This window comes from Nelumbo nucifera, chromosome 7, assembly GCF_055504915.1.
Source record: "Nelumbo nucifera cultivar China Antique chromosome 7, China Antique-T2T, whole genome shotgun sequence".
Taxonomy (NCBI): Eukaryota; Viridiplantae; Streptophyta; class Magnoliopsida; order Proteales; family Nelumbonaceae; genus Nelumbo; species Nelumbo nucifera.
The window spans coordinates 56,422,021-56,445,624 of record NC_142655.1 but is presented as its reverse complement, the minus strand read 5'-3'; the positions used below and the strand labels follow the sequence as shown (position 1 = coordinate 56,445,624).

The window sequence follows — 23,604 nt, the reverse complement described above, 5'->3', positions numbered from 1 at the left end:
AGAGGTCTGAGAAGGCAGTTAGATTGTCTACATAAGGAGGAAATAAATTGGAGGCAAAAATCTCGATGCAAATGGCTGCAAGAGGGAGATAGAAATACCAGATTTTTTTCATTCAATGGCAAATGGGAGGGAAAGGAAAAACTTTATCTCAAGACTGGAAGTGGAGGGTGTTGCTTTAACACAACAGGATGAAATAGTAAGGGCATTTGTTGAACACTTTAAGTCCATATTAAGAAGGCCACTAAGTAGGGGGACGTGGCTAGAATGGCTAGATGCAGGGGAGGACAATAGGCAGAGATTGGAAAGAAGGTTTGAGTTGGAGGAGACCAAGGAGGTTGTGTTTTCTATGGATAGAACAAAAGCTCCAAACTCGGATGGTTTTACAATGGCTTTCTATCAAAACTGTTGGGATATTGTAAAAGATGACATTTTGCTAGTGTTTGAGGAATTTTATAGAAGATGTGGTTAACCTGGGTCTGAACTCTACTTTCTTAGCATTGGTCCCAAAAAAGAAAGATGCATCCCACCCAAAGGACTTTAGGCCAATCGGTTTGGTGAATAGCTTGTATAAGATCCTAGCAAAGGTTTTGTCTCTAAGAATGAAGGAAGCATTACAGCAATAATCTCTCCAAATCAAGGAGCTTTTGTGAGGGGAAGACAAATTACTGATCAAATCTTGATTGCCAATGAAAGTGTGGAGAATTTTAGGAAGAACAGGAAGAAGGGAATGGTTTGTAAACTGGACTTAGAAAAGGCTTATGACTTGGTGGACTGGTCGTTCTTGATGAAAGTTATGTCCAAATTTGGGTTTGGGCCTAGATGGTGTAAATGGATCATGGGATGCGTTCGGAACTGTCATTATTCTATGCTAGTGAGTGGTGGGCTTCTTTCCAGTTGTAAGGGGAATAAGACAGGGGGACCCCCTATCTCCTTTCCTTTTCACTCTGGTCGCTGATTTCTTGGGGAGATTGATTCAAAGAGCAGATTCGAGGGGCCTGTTAAGAGGCTGGAAAATCGGGAGGGAGGAAACCCCCCTTACCCACTTACAGTTTGCAGATGACACAATTTTGTTCTGTGAAGGTGATAATTTGAGGTACATCAGGAGCATGAAGTTGGTGATACAACTTTTTGAACAAATGTCCAACTTAAAGGTGAATCTTGAGAAAAGTTGTATAGTGGGTGTGATTTAGAGGAGGGTGAGATCAGGGAAAGCACAGAGCTGTTGGGTTGTGAAGTTTCAGGATGGCCATTGACTTACTTAGGGATGCCTTATTTTCTCAGGACCCATAGGAGTTGGAAACTCTACTAGGGCGGAACTTGCTGCCACTATCCAGGGAGTACAATTAGCAGTGCAGATAGGTGTGGAACAGATGATAATAGAAGGGGACTCCAAGGTAGTAGTGGGCTGGCTACAAAATCCGGAATCTATTGTGTGGTGTTTTAAGAATGAAATTAAAAAGTTCAACTGCCTAATAAGAAGCTTGACTGTAAGAATACAATGGGTGGGGAAGTCAACAAACTCTATGGCTGATGGTCTTGCAAAGCAAGGGGTATATAGGGAAAGTTTGTATTGGGCTCAATTGTAGACTAAATCTGTCTTCTATCTTTTGTCTTTATTCCTACTGGTAGGAGAGAGGACGCAGCTCGTGCCTCTCCAAAGGAAACTTGTAACTGTACTAGTTTTCATTAATGAAATTGATCCTTTTTAATTATAACAAAAAGAAAGATTTGAAAAGAGACTTGCCTCTTGGAAGAACTACCTTTCCCTTGGTGGGAGGATTACACTGATCAAAGCTACCTTATCTAACTTACCCATTTATTTCCTTTTAGTGTTCAAAATCCCAGCAAAGGTATCCAATAGATCGAAGAAGATGATGAGAGATTTCCTTTGGGAACTAGGGGAGGATAAAAGGTACCATAGGGTGAGCTGGGAGGTGGTGAGCAGAAGCAAAAATCTAGGTGGCTTGGGGATTGGGAACATCAAGAAAAGGAACTTGGCTCTTTTGGGGAAATGGTTGTGGAGACTCCCAATAGAAAATGAGAGACTATGGGCTAAAATAGTGGTAAGCGTACATGGGCTGGAGCAAAATGGATGGGATGCTGGAATTCGAGCTAGGCCCACAAGTGCATCACCATGGAAATCCATTCACGATCTGCTTCCAACTTTCTCTCCTCTCATCATGTATGATTTGAACATGGGCAACTCCATAAAATTCTGGGAACAAATCTGGGTGAAGAACACCCCTCTTATGGACTTGTTTCCTTCCTTATATGCCCTTTCTGAATTTAAGAAGCTAGTTTCTTCTTTCATTACCCCTTCATCCTCATCTTCTGGGTTTGGGTGGAATCTGGACTTGAGAAGGGCTGTGAGAGATAAAGATTTGCATAGTATTTCAAGCCTCCTTGGTATCTTTGATAATGTTTTCTTAGACCCTACTAAGCTGGATTCTAGAATATGGAGCCCCACCCCCCTCTGGCTCATTTTCTTGTGCCTCTTTCTTCAAAGTACTAAGTCAGCCCCCTAGCCCTATTCCCCCTCCCTTTCCAGTCAATGAGGTTTGGTGAAGACCAATTCCCCCTAGAGTTGGTGGTTTTTGTTGGGAAGCTTTTCTGGAAAGAATCAATACTAGTGATTTGCTCCAAAAGAAGAGACCGAAGACTTGTTTATCCCCAAACTGGTGTGTTCTCTGTAAAGCGGATGGAGAAACTAGTTTTCATCTATTGGTAACTAGTCAATTTGCCAAGTCCATTTAGGTGTGGGCATTATCCCTCTTTGGGGGTAGATGGAATCCTCCATCAAATTTGCAAAGCCTTTCCTTCTTTGGGTGTCGAATGAAAAGGAAAAGAACCATGTGGAGATGCTTGAGGGCTGTTGTATGTTGGGCTTTGTGGGAGGAAAGAAATTCCAGGATCTCCTCTGAAGTAGAGAGGGACAGTGAAGAATTAAGAGAAATGATCCATGTAAGGGTAGTATAGTGGCTGAAACTTCAGTTTTACAGACTTCACAGTGGATGATTTATTGAGGAAGTGGAGTGAAATTGCTAACTGCACCCAGCCCAAAACAGTAATGAGTGTGTCTTGGACCCCCACCGGCCAGTTTTTTAAAACTAAACTTTGATGGGAGTAGTCGGGGAAATCCTGGAAAATCGGGGATTGGAGGTGTGTTTAGGGATGAGAATGGGCTTGTTTCAGCCATGTTTTCAGGCCCAACTGGAGTGGGTGATTCTCTCAGGGCTGAGATTTTTGCAGTTCTGGAAGGAGTCCAAAGAGCTAAGGAGATGGATATAAGAAAACTCATCATTGAAGGAGACTCAAGGTGGTGGTAGGGTAGCTGAATAAAGAAAATAGCAGTTTATGGATGTACAGTAATGAGAGGAGGAAATTTAGATGGCTGGTTCAAGAGATGGAAATCAAGATCAGCTGGGTGAAAAGATCAACTAACTCCTTTGCTGATGGGTTAGCTAAGCAAGGAGTCGAGAGGGAGTTAATGTTTTGGGCACAAGTGTAATTTTTTCCGTTTTCTGTTCTTGGGAGCTCAAGCTCCAGCTGGAAGATAAAAAAGTTTATCTTCATCCTTGTAATATTTTTGTGATTAATTAATGAAATGTGGTTATGATCAAAAAAACAGAAGAGGGAAGATCCTCTGGAGATGTTTTTTTTTTTTTTTGATAATTGAATGAGCTTTATTAATAAGCAAAGAAAAAAGAGTACAAGCTTCCCAAGGAGAGGAATGAGATGTGACCTCTCCACACTAGTTAATTACAGCTTTCCAAACTCAGTGGAACAAGTTACAAGGTAGCACAAAAAAGACCTTCCCTGGAAACCCCTTGTTTGGCCAAGTAATCAGCCATAGTATTTGCCAACCTACTTACCCATTTAACAACAATTCTCTTATTACTAGTTAACCACTTCACTTTTTTGTGGAGGTCTCTGTAGCCCCAAATGACAGCATCTGGGTTTAAAAGCGACACTATTACCACCTGAGAATCCCCTTCAATTAGAAGATGTTTCAGCCCAAGCTGGTTTGCAATCTGGATCCCTTGTACAACAGCTAGTATTTCTGCCCTTGTAGAGTCTCCCACTCCCACCGGTCTTGAGAATAAGGAAATAATGCTGTTGTCCTTATTTCTCAGCACACCCGAAGGCCCAGGGTTACCTTGGCTGTTACCATCAAAGTTTAATTTAATGACACCTTTTGGAGGAGGTTCCCACTCTATCATACTTCTATTCTTCCTACAGGAGGAACTGGCCACTGCTAACCAATTCCTCCAAAGATCATCAAAAGAAAAATCAGCAAACATGACCAAAAGTCTTCAGCCAATGGATTGCTCTTGTTAAGATACAGTCCTTCACTTCATTAAAGCTTCTTTCCTTCTCTAGGAAGATTCTAGCATTCCTTTCCTCCCAAAGTTTTGGTTGAACCTAGTCTACTTCCATAGCTGAATCAGGAACAAGGAAAAGGCTTAGGCTTGACTTCTACAGTTGATACCCCACTTCTGGCTTACTCACCTCCATTAATAGCCTGTCCATTTTAGATACTAATCTGGGTTTTATGCCTGTAACAGATATCCTGGCATAGAACAACCAAATGGTAGCAAGGGAATGGTGAAGGAGAGTGCTGGGGTGGAAATTGAGAAGGGGGTCCTTTAGCAAAAAAGAAACAAGAGGAGGACTTGGAATGGATCTTGAACCAGAATTGTACTTTGTTGGAGGAATACAAACAGGAAGAGGAGATGATGGAGGAATCCCCAAAAAAATCAAACCTGATGCAAGCCCCAACAGAATGGAGCGGGAAATAGTAAGTAAAGAGCCATCTATTAAGGAAAGAAAGGAGTGAAATTATTTATTAATTATTGTTTCTTGATGTTTATGACCAATGTTTTCAGATTGGGACTGGACCAAACAGTTGAACTGATGAAGTAGTGATTTGTCATCATTTTTTTTTTCTTCTGAACTGATTAACTGGTGAATTCATCAGTTAAACATTGTTAAACTGGTAAAATTGTGAGAGAGAGAAAAAAGGGAAGAATGTTTGAAATTAATAGCTAACATTGATGCAGAGGAGGAGAGGGGATCTTTAGAGGAGGAGAAAAGGAGAAGAAGGCTTATTGCCAAGAAGACTCTAGATACTATGTTGCACCAAGCCGAAGTCAAATGGAGGCAAAGAGCTCGATCAATGTGGTTGAAAGCAGGTGACAATAATACTGTTCTTTTTTTTCCACAAGGTAGCCAATGCAAGAAAGAGAGTTAACTCTATTCAAAAGCTGGAGGTGGAAGGAAAAGTAGTACAAAAAGAGAAAGACATAGCAGATGCTTTTGCTTGTTTCTATAAAGAGTTGTTCAAGGAACCCTGCAAGATAAGATCAAAACTGGATGGTTTGATCTTTAATTGCTTGACTGAGGAGCAGGTTTCAGAACTGGAAAAACCTTTCTCAAAAGAAGAGGTAAAGGAAGGTTATTGAAGAGCTGGAAGGGGAGAAGATGCCGGGCCCCGATAGTTTGTTGTTTTTTAAGAAGTTCTGGAAGCTCTTTAAAGCTGATTTATTAAGGGTTTTGGAGGAATTCCATGATTCTGCTGCCATCGAGAGAAGCTTAAATGCAACCTTTATATCTTTGATCCCCAAAAAGAAAGGAGCAAATGAGCTAAAAGATTTCAAGCCAATCAGCTTGGTTGGATAAGTCTACAAGATCTTATCAAAAATTCTGGCCACCAGATTAAGGAAGGTGATGGATTCTTTGATATCTAAATACCAAGGGGCTTTTGTCCACAACAAGCACATTCAGGATGTAGTTCTCACAGCAAATGAACTACTACTAGACTCGAGACTAAGAGGTGGAGAAAGTGGTCTGATCTGTAAAATTGACTTAGAGAAGGCTTATGATCATGTTAACTGATCCTTCTTAGATTATTTGATGAGAAGAATGCAATTTGACTCCTCCAAGTGGAGAAATTGGATGAAGGTCTGCTACTCTACTTCTAGATTCTCAGTGCTAGTAAATGGGACAGCTAAAGGAAATTTTAGGAGTTCTAGAGGTTTGTGGCAAGGGGACCCGTTGTCTCCTCTTCTTTTTTTTTTAATAGTAATGAAAGGTTTGAGTAAGTTGGTAGATAAATCTGTGGAGAGGGAATTGCTGGAAGGCTTTCAAGTGAAACCCAATGTAACTGTCATTCCAATTCTACAATATGTTGATGACACTCTCTTCTTTTGCAAGGCTCAGAAGAGCAAGTTCTGAATTTGAAGTATATTCTTTACTGGTTTGAGATTATCTCAGGTCTGAAAGTAAACCTTGCAAAAAGTGAGATAATAGTTGTGGGTAAGGTTGCTAACATTCAGGGTATGGCAGACTTGTTTGGCTGCAAGGTCGGTCAACTACCATCAAACTATTTAGGGTTGCCCCTGGGATCCAAATGCAATTCAAAAACCATTTGGACCCCAATAATAGAAAGAATGGATCAGAAATTGGCCACTTGGAAAGCAAGGTATCTCTCCAAAGGAAAGGGAGAAGTTATAAGCAAAGCTTCCAACCTGTTCAGAAGGGAAGTCAGATTTAAAGCTGGGAATGGGAGAAGGTTAAGTTCTGGTTAGATGCCTGGACAGGGGAGAATTCCCTAAAGGATATGTTTCCTACACTGTTCAATGTGGCTGAAGTAAAGAAGCAGTGGTAGCAGATACATTTGTGTTAAGGGAGAATGCTTTTTGTTGGGCCCCTACCTTTAGAAGGGACTTCAATGATTGGGAGATTCAGCAGGTGGGGAACCTCTTGGTTTGGCTTCAGTCACAGGTGTTGAATTTGCAATCTGAGGATGCTCTAGTATGGAAAGGGAACGAAAGTGGGGAGTTCTCAGTTAAATCCTTCTACAATGCCATAAGGGGAGGTTTTGAAACCCCCTTCCCAAGCCGGGCCATTTGGGGGGACAGTGGCTCCCTCTAAAGTAAAGTTTTTTGTATGGGGGCCTTAGAGAAATGTCTCACCAAAGAGATGCTGGTAAGAAAAGGTTTTAACTGCAGCGATCTGAGATGTAGCCTCTGTGGTGGGGAAACAAAATCAGTAAACCATCTGTTTTTTTTTTATGAATGAAAATAATTTATTAATCCAGAAATAAAGAGGCAATACAGGAAACCCAAAAAGAGGCACGAGCTGTTACCTCTTCTAATAAAGTATTACATCAAAGTAAAAAAACAGAAATAACCCAAGTAAAATTACAGAGCAGCCCAAAATAAATGTTCCCTTGAGCTCCCTGTTTAGCGAACCCATCCGCTAGGGTATTTGCTGATCTTCCCACCCAAAGAAAGCTAACAGTCATGTTTCATGTTTCTTGTGAGCCAGTCGACTTTCCTCAATAAGTCTCTGTCTCGCCACATAGCTGAAGCTGGGTCTGTCAACCATCCGACAACGTTCTTAGAGTCTCCTTCAACTACCGATTGCTGAATTCCTAATTGTTCTGCCATCTGAAGACCTTGTACCGCCGCTAACATCTCAGCTCTATTAGAATCTCCTATTCCAACGGGCCCTGAAAACAAGGCTAAGATGTTACTCTCCGTATCTCTCAGCACCCCTCCTATCCCCAATGGGCCTGGGTTTCCTTGGCTGCTGCCATCAAAGTTCAGCTTTGCCCATCCTTCAGGCAGGGGGATCCACACTGCAGTTTCCTTGTCCTTCCTTGTATGGCTGTTAGCCACCGCTATCCAGTTACTCCATATATCATCTAAGGGAAAAATATGAAAGCAGTCCATAGTTCTCAACCAATGAATGGCCCTAGTCAAGATACAATCCTCAACAGCCTGAATGCTTCTTTCCTTTTCCTTGAACACCCCTTGCATTCCTTTCTTCCCAGATTGTCCATAAGGCGGCTGCTCTAAGACATCTCCACATCATTTCTCCTTTTTTTTTTGTAGGCCACACAAAAAAAGGAAGGATCAAACAGCTGACTTAAACCTATGGACAGATTCAACCTGCACCTGAATAAAGAGAAAATCCAACTCCAAATAGCACTAGAAAAAGAACAAGAAACAAGTGGGAGCAATCCTCACCACTAACCCTGCAAAGTACACACCAGTTAGGGGACAAACACATGAAAGGCTTTTTCTTTTATAAGCAGTCCAAGGTATTAATCTTTCTATACTCCCAGCAGAAAATAACAATTTTAGGTGGAACAGGTCTAGACCAAATCTCCTTGGTTGGAAAACCCCACTGACTCAGGGAAGAGCAAAGGGAAATAAAAAAGGAAGCACAAGTGAAGTAACCTTTTGGATAAGGGGGCCATAAACTCACATCCACACTAAGAGGGACCAAAAAGACACTGCCAAACAGAGACAACAGATCTGAAACACTGTTAAGTTCATCATCCCTCAAACCTCTCCGAAAACCAAAGTCCCAACATAAGGACAAGAGTGAAGTAGGGGATAGGAGAAAATGAGAGATAGCTTTTTCCTTGTAAAGGGAAATAGAATAGAGAGACAGGAACTAGTCCTTAAGTGCAACAATACCCACCCAAGTGTCTTCCCAAAATAAAACAGAATTACCAAAATTAACATCATACCTGACAAAGTTGAGAAATTGAGGGAGGGTACTCTGGATTGCTTTCCAAGGAGATGCCTACGTTGCTTGACGTGATACACCCTCATCCCATCCATTTTCCAGTCTGCCATGTATACTAGCTATCACTTCATACCACAACCTCTCCCTTTCTCTAGGCCTCCTTCACAACCATTTTCCTAAGAGAGCTTTATTCCTAAGAGTTAACTTTCCTAGTCCCAGTCCACCTTCTTTACACCTACAAACTACTTCCCAGTTGATTAAATGATCTTTCTTATCCTCTCCTGGCTCCCAAAGAAAAGTTCCCATTAATCTCTCCAGCTTCTTAGCCTCCCTATTAGGAATCCTAAAAATGGATAAATAATAGACCGGTAGGTTTGCTAAGGTGGCTCTCAATAAAGTCACTCTACCCCCTATAGAGATGTAGTTTCTTTTCCAAGAAGCTTAATCTTTTCTCAAACTTTTCCAAAACCGGGGTCCAAAAACTACTCTCTTTTGGGTTAGCCCCTAGGGGGAGACCTAGGTACTGCAAGGACCAAGAAGAAACGGGACAACCTAAACAATCTACCACAGATTGAATAATCCCCTCATTCATGTTGACACATACCACACAACTCTTATCCAGATTTATCTTTAAATTGGAGACCTTCTCAAAGTGTTGTAGCAATGCTCTAAGATTCCTCACTTTTTGCTTGTCACTCCCTTCACAAAATATTATGATATCATCAGCAAACTGTAGATGGGTTACCCGGACATTGTTCCTTCGTATCCTCCAACCACTAACTTCCTCTTCCCTATCCGCCTTAGAGATTAATCTATTGAAAGCATCTGCAACTAAGGTGAAAAGAAACAGGGAGAGTGGGTCACCTTGTCTAAGGCATCTACAAGCTAGGAAAATGTCTTTGACTACCCCCATTAACCAATATTGAGTAATGGCAGGAGCTAATACAGTCCTTTACCCAGTTACACCATCTATCTCCAAAACCACAGCACCCAAGGTCCTCTAGTAAAAAAAAATGGACCTCTAGTAAAAAGCTCCAATCCACAAGATCATAAGCCTTCTCTAAGTCTAGCTTACATGCGAAACCTTGATTCCCCGACTTTCTCATGTCCTCCATACACTCATTTGCTATTAGTATATGATTTGTTATTTGCCTTCCCTGCACAAAAGCACCTTGTGCTTGACTAATGATGGATGGAAGTACTACTCGAATTCTCACAGACAACACTTTAGCCAGGATTTTATAGATGCTTGTCACCAGACTGATCGGCCTATAACCCTTAGGGTCCTTTGCATCTATCTTTCTTGGGATTAGGGCTAAGAAAGTAGCATTAATTCCAGGGCTTACCTTTTTTTATCTGCAAATTCCTGAAACACCCCAACAAGGTCTTCTTTAATCACATCCCAACAATCCTGATAAAAAGCCATTGTGAAGCCATCTTGACCAGGTGCTTTGGATCTATCCGTGGAAAATACTGTGTGTCTGATCTCTTCTTCACTAAAATCCCTTTCTAACTAGTTTACTTGTTCTTCAGATATCCTAGTCCAATCCAAATCTTCCAATGTTGGCCTATTGTTCACCGGTTTCCTATAGATTGACTTGAAATGATCCACAAACAGCCTTGCTATCTCATCTTGATATGTTACTTCCTCCCCATCCACTTCTAACTTAGCCACGAAGTTTTTCCTTTTCCTCTCATTAGCCAACGCATGGAAAAATTTTGTATTCCCATCCCCTTCCTTAATCCATTTGTATCTGGATTTTTCCCTCCAAGAGACTTCCTCTCTCAGAAGAACCTCTTCCAAATCCTTCTTTAAGTTTCTTCTCAACAACCTTTCTTGCTCACTCATCATCCTTTGGGCTTCTTTGGAATCTAATTCCTCGATCCTAGACACCAAATTAATTTTTTGCTCCTCTATCCTTCCAAAGTGCTCCCTATTCCACTCCTTGATTTTGGATCTCAATCTTTTCAGCTTTTTATGGAATCTCACTCCCTTCCACTTCACCCCTCTTAACTCTTTTCTCCACCACTCCCCAATCAGGTGCACAAAATCCGGGTGAGTTAACCACATATTCTCAAATCTAAAAGGTCATGGATCAAATCCTATTATTTTAGGACTTAATTGGATAGGGAAGTGATCAGAAGTGACTCTGGGTAAGGCTTTAGCCATCAGGTTCCTCTAATGATTCTCCCACTCTCCATTAAAAAGAAATCTATCTAATTTCAAACAAAGGGGGTTTTCTTGGAAATTGGACCAAGTGTAATTGGCTTGTAAGAGAGGTAAATCCTTTAGCCCACAGTTATTAATGAATTCATTAAACTTCCTCATGTTGGTTGTAATTGTTCTTTGGGGATTGTTAGATTCATTACAAAACCTAATTACATTGAATACTGATAAAAAAAAAACTAATTACATTGAAGTCCCCCCAAGACATCAAGGACCCTCCCATAGGCCTTGTATCTCATACAATTCTTCCCACATCTCATTCCTCTCTCTATAAATGTTTGGCCCATAGACATTGGTTAGAACCCAGGTAAAACCATCCCCTACATTCCTAACCTTTAAAGACACAGAGGATCTCCCTATTAGTTCCTCCACTGATTCTACAACATCCTCCCTCCATAATGTTACTAAACCTCCAGAGGCACCCCAAGAAGGGGCCGAGGTCCAACAAACTCCTCTTGATCTCCATATACTTCTAACCCATCTTTTATCCAATTCTGCCAACTTAGTTTCTTGTATCAACACTATGTCTAGTTTCTCTCTTCTTAGTAAGTCTTTAATTGCCCTCCTCTTTCTTTCACTTCCCAGACCTCTCACATTCCAACTGATGATTTTCATTGAACACTTCTTTCAATAAAACCCTTCCCAAGAGACTCCACCTTATAGTAGTCTTTCTTCTTTCCCCTCTCCCACTAAATTCAATGTCACCCTCTATATCTGAAATCAATCTCCCCACTTCTGATCTCTTTTTCTTTTTCCTTCTATTATTACCCTCATTCTTCCTAAATGATGCATTCGTTTCAGCCACCACTCCCCCCAACTCGGATCTTCTGTAGTAGTCCTTCTCTTGAGAAATTACTGCTCTCTCCCTTTGATCTAATTCCTCCTTCTCTTTCTACTCCTCCAACAATGCGCAGATCCTCTCCCATATTCTCTCTAATTCCTCTTCCTGTCTCTCTCTAGGTACCACTTCTCCCTCTTTCAATTCACTCCCAGAGTTTCCAATCACTCTTCTCTTCCCCCCAACTGGAACTTCCTCTCGGGATGCTGGAGTATCTGTTTCAAGCAAAGAAGGCACATTAGTAACCAAAACCGAATGGGCATTCATAGTTTCATACCTGTGTTGTTGGAGACCGATGGGACATCATTCAGGGGAGGGGGATGCACATAAGGAGATAGGCCTAAATCTGTTCCCTGTGATTGAGCTTGCCTTAAAGAGTTTATAGTAGAGATCAATACCCTGTCAGCTTTGACAGTTGAACTATTCTTCACGTGCTACCCTTCTTCTGATATTACATTACAGGTCAAAATGTAAGAACTTTTCCCTACCGACCTCATGTCCTGTTTTTCCTGAGCTATTGGACTGACTTCCCTTGCTGGTGCAGGCAGCACCTGAACCGCAACCTCTATCATGCAATCCAAAAAATTAACATTGTCTTCCTCAACTCCTTGTGAATCATCTTCTTCCTTGTTCTCTTGAAAAAGAACCTCTGTACCCAAACTATCTTCCTCAAAAATGTTCCTCGAACTGTTCAGATCAATGCTCCCTAATCTGACTGTATCATCTGAAGAAGCATCACTAAAATCTTCCTCCTCAGTGCACTCATACTGCTTCCCCTTCTCTAAATCGCTTCGCCGGATACTCCTTGGGTTATGTTTTTCCGGCGACATTCTGTTCACAACCCAGTGTAGAGAGTTCCCAGGATGAGCAATATTCGCTCTTCGTGATTTTCTGGCTGTAGTGCTCAACAAAGAAGACGATAGATGGTAAACACCATCTATCAATGTCACCCCCTTGGTCACATGACCTTTTAAAGGTGTTTTGGGTCCTGTCGATGGGCTGGTGATGTTCGGCCCATATCTTGTTTTAATATGTTGTTCCCCCTGTCCCACCTTAGATCGGCCCACTGTTATTTTTACCCCTCCTTTTATTATTTGGCCCGTTTTTTAGAACCTGGGGCCCAGTCTTTTGAAAAGGCCCAGACAAGAGTATCTGGCCCAGATTGGGTAAAGATTGGGCCCTATTCATTTTAAAAGGACCCAACGTTTCATCTCCCCTACTCTCTGCCCCCTTCTCACCTTTTCTCAGTCGAACAAGTGTGTTTAATGAAGTAGCTTTAACACCATTTGTTACTGCTAGTGCATAGGATCTGTCAGGTACCCAGCTACTGCCTTCTTGAGCACGCTTGTGACTTTCCATCTTCAGCAAATCTTTTGAATTTTCAATAACTTGCTTGCCCTTTTTTATGTAACTGTATCTTCCTTGCAAATTGACCAACTCCTTGCTGCCACGTAAGGTTTCTTCTTCAACCTTACCATCTTCCTCCCTCCGAGCTTCCCTCCACATTTCAGCTTCAATGGAGGAAGTCAACCAGACCGCCATGAAAGCTCCTTCAACTCTCAGATTCACTTTCCTGGGTATCTCCTCAGGCTTGACACCATTTAGTAGGATTGCTGCAGACCTGAGATCTCCCCAGAAAGCACCAGCCAGTCTTGCTCCACACAGTGATGCGATAGCTTCTGCTACTTCATTCTTCCACAGATGGAAAGGTAGACCAACCAACCGCACTTTTACTCCATCCATTACTGAGGAATCCTTCGAGTTTGATGAAGGAGACCACTGGCAAATGTTCACTGAACCCTGTTGATCTTGCAAACACACAGCCTCAACTTCTAGCTTATTATCCAGAGGATCAAGCAAAGCTTTGCACCTATCAAAAGGAGTTAATACATATGTGGTTGTCATCCTCAACTGTTTTGTCACCAATTCAGCAATCTCCTCCCAATTTCTTCCTGGTTTGTCGACTTCAACAATCAGTTTATTGGACCACTCTCCTTTTACTGCCGGAATCAATAATGCTGCTCGATTTCCATCTTGCACTAAGGTAGGGGCCATTTGGTTGGGGGGTTCAAGGTTCTCTGCTGTCTTCAAGAGATCCTCTTTCACCTTCTTTTCCAAACCTTTTTCCTTTGTCATTTTCGTTCTAGCTATAAAGTCTCCCAGAGCCTTGACTATTTCAGTCCACCCTTGGCTCTTCCTTCCTTCTGGAAAGCAGACCATTTGTTTCCTGGCTTTGCCATACTGCTCTGAAAGTGTTATGAAGACTCCTTTATGGTTTTTCCTGCATTCCACCACATACAAGGTTCTCTGCTGTCTTCAAGAGATCCTCTTTCACCTTCTTTTCCAAACCCTTTTCCTTTGTCATTTTCGTTCTAGCTATAAAGTCTCTCAGAGCCTTGACTATTTCAGTCCACCCTTGGCTCTTCCTTCCTTCTGGAAAGCAGACCATTTGTTTCCTGGCTTTGCCATACTGCTCTGAAAGTGTTATGAAGACTCCTTTATGGTTTTTCCTGCATTCCACCACATACCTCCTTCCCACCTCTGTTCTAAATTCTTTCCAGAATCTGTCCTTTTCCTTTTGCACTCGCTGCAACTACAAAATCTATGAACCACTCTACCACATTCAGTCCTACCAACAGCACCATAGCCAGCTTAGCTTCCCTGATTTTCAAGCTAATCTGCCCTCTGATTCTTAGTTCTTCCATCAGAAAGTTCTTTGCCTCCGCCTTGAGGTACTTCCTCCATCAATTGGCCTCCACAAAGTTCTTCTCCTCCTCCATAAATTACACCTTCCAGTAAACCATCTGTTTTTACACTACATTTTTGCCTCAGAGATCTGGAGCCATTTCTTAAGAAGTCTGAAGTTAAGTTGGTAAATGCCAGCCTCAGTTAAAGCCTGTATGGAGGCTTAGCAGATCCAAGGGATGACTAAGAAAGGAAAAATTTGTTGGTCTTCCATTCCCTTAGCAATAATGTGGGCGGTGTGGTTAGAAAGGAATAGTAGGGTCTTTGATCTTAAATCCTCTACTGCAGCTGAAGTCATCAATTCGGCTGTAGGTTTTGTTAGAAGTTGGCTGTCTATACTTGCTGAATTTAAAGGGGATACTTTGATTGTAATTTTTTGAGGATGGACTTTTTTTGAGGTCCTTCTGTTTTGATGTGTACAGTTTCTCATTGTACAAAGGACCTTTACATCAATACAATGAACCTTTGCTAAAAAAAATGGTAAAATTGTGATGGTGTGACCCAGTGAGCTTTACAGGTTTTTTATTTGGTCCAAATCTCACAACATTGTTTATGACTCTACTCTTTTGGTTTGTCTAAGGATCTTTCATTGCTCTTGCAGTTACCTTGTAGTAGCCAAATTGAACTTTTTCAATGTCAGACTGGTAAGCAACTGGCTTAAAAGTCATCTTTAAAAATCTAAGGTGAGGTTTCTACAAATATCTAAGAGAGAACAAAGCACTTTCATAGGAGCTTCAAGCCACATCCTCAAGGACTCAAATATTGGCCAACCTAACTAATGCATTGGCTGGGCAAGGCTTGGTCTATGTATATCATAAAAAGGGGTCATAAGCACATTTGTATTCTATTGCAAATCATTCTTTTTTCACATATCAATAAAATTACAAGTTACCAATAAAAAGGCTAAGTATTTTGCTAGTTTTAAGATGAAGTTTTAAGAATGAAATTACAACAATTAGGTGCCAATAAGCAATCAGTCTAAAGGGATAAAAAATAAGGGTGAAAATAGAGGAAATAATGGGTTGAAAATGAACTTTATCAAAATGGAAATAAACCACAAAACCCTCAGCTTGTTTAGATTAACATTTTGGTTAAATATAACCAGCAAAGGGGGCTAGACAGAACTTGAGAATGCTTAGAAATATTAAAAGAAGGGAAAGAAGTCTAAGTTGGGTTATTTAAGGGCTGCAGAACTAAAAAACAGAAATAACAAAGAATTAAGCAAAGAGACTGAGTGTGAGAATAACAGAACTAAGATGGAAGGAATGATTTGATAATGTAGAGAAAAAGCAAGCCTAAATTTAACTTAATAACTTATTATGCTTGGACTTGCTGATGCAACTTTAAAGGCCCATAATCTTGAGCTGGATTAACATGATTTAATGAAACCTAGACCCTAGATGATGCAGGCATGGAAGCAAGGAAAAAATCCATGGATAAAGTCAATGACCCTGTACATTGGCTGAAAACTGTGGATATCTTTGGGAGGAAAGGAATGCAAGAATTTTCTTAGAGAAGGAAAGAGGATTAGATGAAATGAAGGATTGTATCCTAACAAGAGCAATCCATTGGCTGAAAACTGTGGATATCTTTGATGACTTGTGGAGGAATTGGCTAGTAATAGCTAACACTTCAACAAAAAATGATATAATTCTGTCAGAATGGATTCCGCCTTTGGAAGGTGTCATCAAGCTAAACTTTGATGGAAGCAGCCAAGGCAACCCCAGGCCTTCAGGTATAGGGGGGGTATCCTGAGAAATAAGGACAACAACATAATATCCCTATTCTCAGGACCGGTGGGAGTGGGGGATTCCACAAGGGCAGAAATCCTTGCTGCAGTACAAGGAATTCAGATCGCCAACCAGCTTGGGGTGGAGCATCTCTTAGTTGAAGGGGACTCTCAAGTGGTAACAAGGTGGCTCCTAAACTTGGATACCACCATTTGGGGCTACAAAGATCTCATCAAAAAAGTAAAGTGGTTAACCAGCAATATGAGAGTTGAGGTAAAATGGGTTAGTAGGTCAGCTAATTCATTGGCTGATGCTTTAGCCAAACAGGGGGTTTCTAGGGAAGATCTTTTTTGTGCTTCTATGTAAGTTGTTATTAATTTGGAAATCTATACTTAACTAGCCCAGAGAGGTTGCAACTCATGCCTTTCCTTGGGGACTTTGTACTATTGTCTATTGCTGATTAATAAAATTATTTCAATTATCAAAAAAAAAAAGTCAATGACCCTGTAGTTGAGTTGGTTAGTCGGCATCACTCCCATAGGCCACAACAGAGGTGCAGGATCAAACCCTTGTAACTACAGGCTCTCCATGGTATTCTGTGGTATTACAAATGGGCCTCACATACACCTTGCCCTGTCCCTACTAGCATGTGACCCACTAACCTGGCAATTCAGATGCCAAAAAACAAAACCAATAAAAAAAAACATAGAGAAAGAAATCAGTTTCCTCCAACTCTTCATTCAATGACAATTCCATAATTCTTGAATATTTTGGATTTTAGGTTTTTTCAGTCTTTTCAAATTTATTTTCTAGTTTATTGCTGTATTAAGAATACAGATTCAACTCTCCAAGAAATTTACTATCATTAGTGAAAAATTAAAACTACTATTTATGACACTTCTCAGACTACTATTTATAGTAAAATTGCAATTCACTATTTTTAGTAATTTCAGGTGCCTTTACAATAAGTTGGTTTTAGTAAGACCAATAATGGATATTTTGAGCTATTTTAAGGGTTAGAGTCATTATTGAGTGTCCCTATGGGTACCTATTGGGTTGTCTTAGTTTTTAAAGTAGTTAGAATTTGTTATGGATCAGTTTTTGGTCCAAGTTGAAATGTATAACGGAACACCAGAACCTTTATAATTAGTCTACTATAGAGTTATTACAATTGGAATTTGAGAGTGGAATGAATGAAAAAAAAAAGGTTTGAAGTTACCTACAAGGTAATAGTGTGCTTTCTTCTTCTCTCTTTGTCTATTATCTTTTTTTTTTGATAAATCTCTTTGTCTATTATATTTCTTCTCACTCTTTCTTTTCTTACTTTTCTCTATTCAGGTTTGAATCTGAATCATAATTCAGATCCTTAATTTCCCTCTTCCTCCCATTGCATTCATCCTAGTAAGACTCTTCTCCTTCCATCCTACATCAATTTGGTATCAAAGTGAAGCCTAAAGATGAGTTGGGAAGGATTTCAAAGTTCAATTTAACAAGACTATCTCCAAAGCATGAGTAGAATGAAACTGCCAAGAGATTCAAGCAGGGTGACATGAAATATCCATAACCTACAAAGCATCAAAACCTTATGTTCTTATAATGAAATGCATGAAAGAAAAGGAACCAGATCTAGATCCAGATCTGGGTGTTCAACAGGTTCTCAAAGAAATTCCTCATGATGTTCACTACAAGCTCAAATAAAAGTTTCATCATGTTGAGATGGAAATTTCTGAATATAAAGAGTTAATTCTCAGTTGCTGTTTCCATAATCCCTACCATCACCTGCACCGAACGTTAAAATCATGAATTGGTCTAATAAATGAGTCTTCCTCATTTCAAAATTTAAGGATAAGTTGTTTTTTTTTTGAACTGGGGTAAAATGACCCAGGCATGGAAAGGAAAGAATCCATAGAGAAAGAAATCAATTTCCTCCAAACTCCTCATCCAATGGCAACCTCATCATTTTTTGGTGTTAAAAAATGTTGGTATTTTTTATATCTTATTGGTATATGATAAAATTTTTAGGGGTAAATAATCACCCCAATGCCTATGTGTCATTATTCAGAAGATAAGCAGGTGGCAAATCACTAAAATTCTGGAAAACGAACCTTAAATTTGAATTCTTTTTTTTTTTCTGAATTTTGTTTTCAGAACCTACTTCAGTTCAATTAACAAACACCACCCTAATTGGCCTAGTGCAGCCTTTCAGTCTCTTGGAAGGGGTTAAAGCGTGCCCCCACATAAGGTGGGGAATGGAGCTGACATGGACTAGAGCATTGAACAAATATCAGAGGATTCTCCTTCTGATAGGTAGTCACATTGGCACAACATACCTTCATATGGATAAAGGTAATTCTCATCTGATTGATGGAATCAATCACAACTTCCCTCCAACTATCTAAAATATGACAAGATGCATAAGAGAAAGATCAAGGTGACTTTTAGAGAAACCTTCATATAATAACACAACTTATGAGCTTTGTTCTAATCAAGCATTCCATTAAAGAATAAGATGGGGTTGCTGGAAATAACTCCACTGAACTAGTTGTAGAAGTTCCAATACGAAAAAAAAAAAAAAAAGGTATGGACAATGCTAATAGAAACCCCAACAACAAATAGTAACAAAATCAGGCACCCAACAAGAGAAGCTGCTTGAATTCAAAAGGTCGGGACAGTTTGATAATAGGGAGAAAAAAGTTAGCAGGCAGGCATGGGCTCCATGAACTTGATCACTTTATTTCATTTAGACATCATTTCAAAGTTAATCCGGAACCTACTTTGAGAGAAATACACCATGTAAATAGATTAAAGATGGTATACATTAGAGAAAGCACTTCTCACCTGATCAATATCAATCTTATATATGGTAAGATGCGGGTATTTCTTCCCGAACTCTTCTACAACAGGAGAAACGAACCTGCCTAAACGAAACAACAGCCATTTCTCGATTCACTTAATCCAAACGAATCTATGCTGATTAAAAATGTTTAAAATGAAGAAAAAAACATGGAAATAAGATTCCATGATATCAATGACAGATGTTCCTGAGAATCTTACAAGGCCCACACCATACTGCAGTGAAGTAGAAAATTGCTGGCAATTTGTCATCTATTGCAATAAAAAAAACGATGTAAGCAACTAGAAATTCCGTTCAAATTAAGCTCTAAATATTTAGGACAAATAAACTAAACGTACCTTTAACCCTTTTAAGAGAACTGTTGAACTCTTCTTCTGATTTAATAAGAACAATGTTCGAAGAACCTGGATTTACTTAACCAGTTAAACAAGCAAATAGAAAAACCAGTATTAAAGATTGAAATATATAAAAGAAAAAACAGATGAAACTATGGAAATGGGATGGGATATCACGCACCTGGGGATGAAGAGTGGGATCGGGATGGGAAGAAAAAGTTGAAAGACTGGTGAGAGGTGGGATTTGAAAAGGGTTTCGAAGGCAGTGGAGGGACGATTGAAGTTTTGTTGATGCAAGGATGCAAAGAAGGATTTGAAGAAAAAGCAGAAGATGAGAATGACTTTGTGTGGCGAATGACTGAACGGATGGAAGAGGTACGGAAGAGTAACGCTCTCGCCATTCTATCTCCGTGTATCTGTTAATGGCGTGGCTTTCCCCGATAATTAAAAAGACAAGCCGGCTGATCACTCGGTCTGGAGTCTAGACGCAGGGACTAGGGAGGGAACGGTATTCTTCACCTGCGATAGAAATGTGGCGTGCCAACACTGCCATCTTAAGATTCTTAACCCGGCCCGAACCGAACTTATAAAAAACTCGGTCCGTAGATTTCCGAGTTCGGAAGTAGGTTTTTCCCTACTTTTTCCTTCAACACAAACATAGCCTTAGGGGTGCTCGCTCTCTGCTATTTTTTGAAAACCGACCGTAACTATAAGTTTTTTCTTTTTTCAATTTCACTGATTAATGGGTTAATCAATTTTGGATTTTTATCGGTTTCAATTGATCGATTTTTCAGTTTTTTTATATCTACTATGTATATATGTTGCACGTAGTAATTTCAGATAACATTATTAATAATTTTAATATTCCTATTATAATCATTTAAAAGGTTAAGTAATTTTATAAAAAAAAGAATAAGTAATAAAAGCATGGTGTATTGGTGTATTTAGATTATTTTATATATCATTTTCATTATTAATAAAAATACTTCTTATTTATCATATTTATTTTTTGCTTAATATGATAAATATATAATATTATAGATGTGTAGAAATTTCATAAACGAATTATTATGTTTTCTATAACTTTTATTTCTATCTTTTTTTTTTAGTTTGTATTGCATAATTATGACACCATTTGCTACCCTATTTGACTTGAGAAAAAGCAATTCATTTTTCTGCAACTTTAAATTTGTTATTCAATTTACATAATTAATTGTAAAAATAATTCTTATTTATCACACTTATTTCTTTGTTTGATATGATAAGTTTATAATATCCTAGATATCTCAATATTTTCTATAAATTTTGTTTTTTTATTTTTGGTGTTCCAATCTATTTTTTAAATTTTTATTATTTAATTATGACATCATTAATTAACTTACTTACCCAAGCGATTGGACCATTATGGTGTAAGTAGGTTGGGCTGAACGTAAACTTAACCTAAGCCCAACCCTTTGCGCTAGACCTAAGACCAAAGTCAAGCCTGATCTATTCAACTTGGGCCGAACCTCTAGCCTTCATTAAAATTTAATGCACTTGCTTTAATCTTGGACTTGGATCTATCAATTATCCCATGGCAAATTTTGATATAAAATGTATGTGTGTAATTGTATATACATGCATGTATGCAAATATTTGTTATGTATGTATTTATGATTGTATCAGTATATACATAATTGAGCTTTACTTTAGCTACCTAAGGAATAGGCTTGGACCCAACCCAAAAAATAAAAAAGGCTCAATCTTTTGAACCTAATGTCACGGAGTGACACAATGGAGTACTTGGGTAGAGGTTTTCTAGATGTTTCTTGAGGTTTCTAGCTAATTCTGCATGCTTCCAAAGTGTTGTGGAGTGTTCTCCATATGTCTAGAAGGGTCTAGATGTTGGCGGAACTCTCTAGAAACTTGTTGAACCATCTAGAGTTGTGTGGAACAACCTAGAGAGGTTGAGATTAGTCCAAACTTCCTCTAGAGTATTCTTGTATCATATGGAGAAAGCATCCCCTAGAAGAGTGTAGAAGGTAGAATGTTCTAGAGATGCTTCTAGATTATGCTAATTGTACATAATTATAGAGGATTCCTGGAGGGAGTTAGTGTATAAATAGGCGTCCCTCTCTCATTTGCAATAAGGCTTCTAAGTTGTACAAGACATCCAAGTTGTAATCTTTCTTCTAGTGTAATGTAATCTCTTCCTCTTACAATACTTGGTGTGCTCTTGTGTACCTTGGTGAGTGTCCTTAGCACTTAAGCAACCTATCAAAAAGGGTCTTGGGCGTGCAGTTTGGCTGACTTGCTTGGAGGGCCAAGTGAGTGCCACACGATTTAGCCAATGGGAGCAGTTGGGTCGTGACACTAAGCCTAGGCCCAAGTCAAGGACTCAAAATCAAAGCTAGTTTGTTTAAAATTACGAATTAGGTCGATTCAAGCTCGAGTTAAGCCAGCCTAATTTCTCTCCATATGGACCATTGATCATTAATTAGATGCAAAAACAATTTTCTTTTTTAAATTACTTTAGTTTTTAATTATATTTCTATCATTAATAAAAATAACACTTATTTATCACACATAGTTTGTTTAATATGATGAATACATAACATTAAAGATGCATTCAAATGTTTTTTTTCCAGAATTTCTATGTTTTTGATAATTTTTGTGTTTTTATTTTTTATTTTTATTTATGATATCATGGGTTGATCTATTTGACCTAAAATGTTGAAAGATTCACAACCTTTTTTATAAATTGTAATATTCATATTTATATATTTTAAATTTTTATTATTTAACTATGAGAATATTGATGACCCATTTGATATTAATGGTTGAACTATTTACTTGCCACATAGACAAAAAGGTGGTTTATTTAATTATTTTTCATGTTGGTTTTGAGCATAGGTTTTATATTATTAACAATATTAGATATAAAATTAATTGGTGAGAAACAAAAATACATCAAATAAAATATTTAAGGAGAGAAAATGAGAGTTAATACCTTAGAGAGGAAATTTAATGAAGTGGAAAGTAATGATACTTTAAATTATATTTTTTGTCTACATAGTTAAAGAGGGATTAAATTATCAGATAGGGGTGACTTAGTCAAAAAAAAAAAAAGTCTATAAAGCTCATTTGTTTAACGTGCCTTAAATATAAGATTTAATAAAAGGAAATGGGTCTTAATACCTTGAATATAGGGCTTAATGATAAAGAATATAATGAATTTAATAAAAGTAGTAGTTCAAATTAAGTTTATTTTGCCCTCATAAACATAGGGAGACTAAGTTCAAAGAATAAGGGTATTTTAGTAAAAAAATAAAGAATTTAGATCTCATTCACACTTTTAATAATATCATATATATATAACATATATTATAAATAAATATTATATTATAAATAATAAAGAGAAAACCTCACTACAACCCACCTAAAAAATTTTAACTCCATTGTACACCAACAACAATTCAAAACTTCCACACTCCCACCCAAACACCAATACCGCCTCGTGTATTGGCATCAATTACTCTTGTTCCTCAATTGTACAGTGAAGTTAGAATTTGTTATGTGGGAGTAAGTGAAATTATAATCTATTATAAATACTATAAATATATAATATTTATAACATATTTATATATTATAAATATAATATTGTTCCTTGCTCTCTCAAGAAACTACTATCCTCCACTCCCTTTCCCAATCAATCTAGCTTCACAATCCTGATATAATTGGAAACTTTTCTTCTAACCAACCATGTAAAAATTTTCTTTTCCATCTCAAAACAACTTGTTTCTTGGAGCTTTCAAGTTTAGGTCTCGTTTGGTTCATGTGAATAGGGGTCTGGAGTCGGAATTAGAAAGGGCTATTCCGATTCCAACTGTTTGGTTGGGTGGAATCGGAATCCCATTCCCATTCCTGTTGGAATGGCATTCCCCCATTTGAGGGAATGATCATTCCCTGCCTCTCCCTTGGGAATGAGATATCATTCCTGCTGATTTTAATTCCTATTCCCATTCCTGTTTGAACCAAACAGACTATGGGAATGGACCATTCCGATTCCGATTCCAATTCCGACTACGAATCAAACGGACCCTAAGTCATAAACTTCAAAACAAAGTGGAGCAGCCATTGTTTTACAATCGATTCATTGGTATGTTAATAACATTTTTTTTTCTTCTTCTTTCTTTTAGACTTTAAAACAAAGCTGAGTGACCATCGTTCTACAATGGGTTCATCAGGTATGTTAATAACTTTTTTCTTCTTATTTCATTTAGACATCAAAACAGGAGCTCCACCCCCTTGTCATTCTCAATAATAAATTAGAGTTTTCAACTTCTGAAGAGGGG

At 38.7% G+C, this 23,604-nt stretch overlaps 1 protein-coding gene across 4 annotated transcripts in view; it reads right to left on the bottom strand.

Annotated features, from left to right (window-relative positions):
• Nucleotides 1–19,831, bottom strand: part of LOC104599691 (thioredoxin O2, mitochondrial) — a 35,511-nt gene extending 15,680 nt beyond the window's left edge. The window contains exons 1-4 of one of the 4 annotated variants that reach the window (XM_010262326.3): nucleotides 19,452–19,831; nucleotides 19,274–19,348; nucleotides 19,136–19,186; nucleotides 18,920–18,999 (exon numbers count right to left, since the gene is read on the bottom strand). In XM_010262326.3, coding sequence (XP_010260628.1) covers nucleotides 18,920–18,999; nucleotides 19,136–19,186; nucleotides 19,274–19,348; nucleotides 19,452–19,671 — 426 coding nt within the window. In that variant the 5' untranslated portion in view covers nucleotides 19,672–19,831. The remainder of the gene's footprint in view (nucleotides 1–18,919; nucleotides 19,000–19,135; nucleotides 19,187–19,273; nucleotides 19,349–19,451) is intronic. The other 3 variants (XM_088891850.1, XM_010262324.3, XM_010262325.3) reach the window with 3 other exon arrangements.
• Between the last annotated feature and the right edge of the window lie 3,773 nt (nucleotides 19,832–23,604).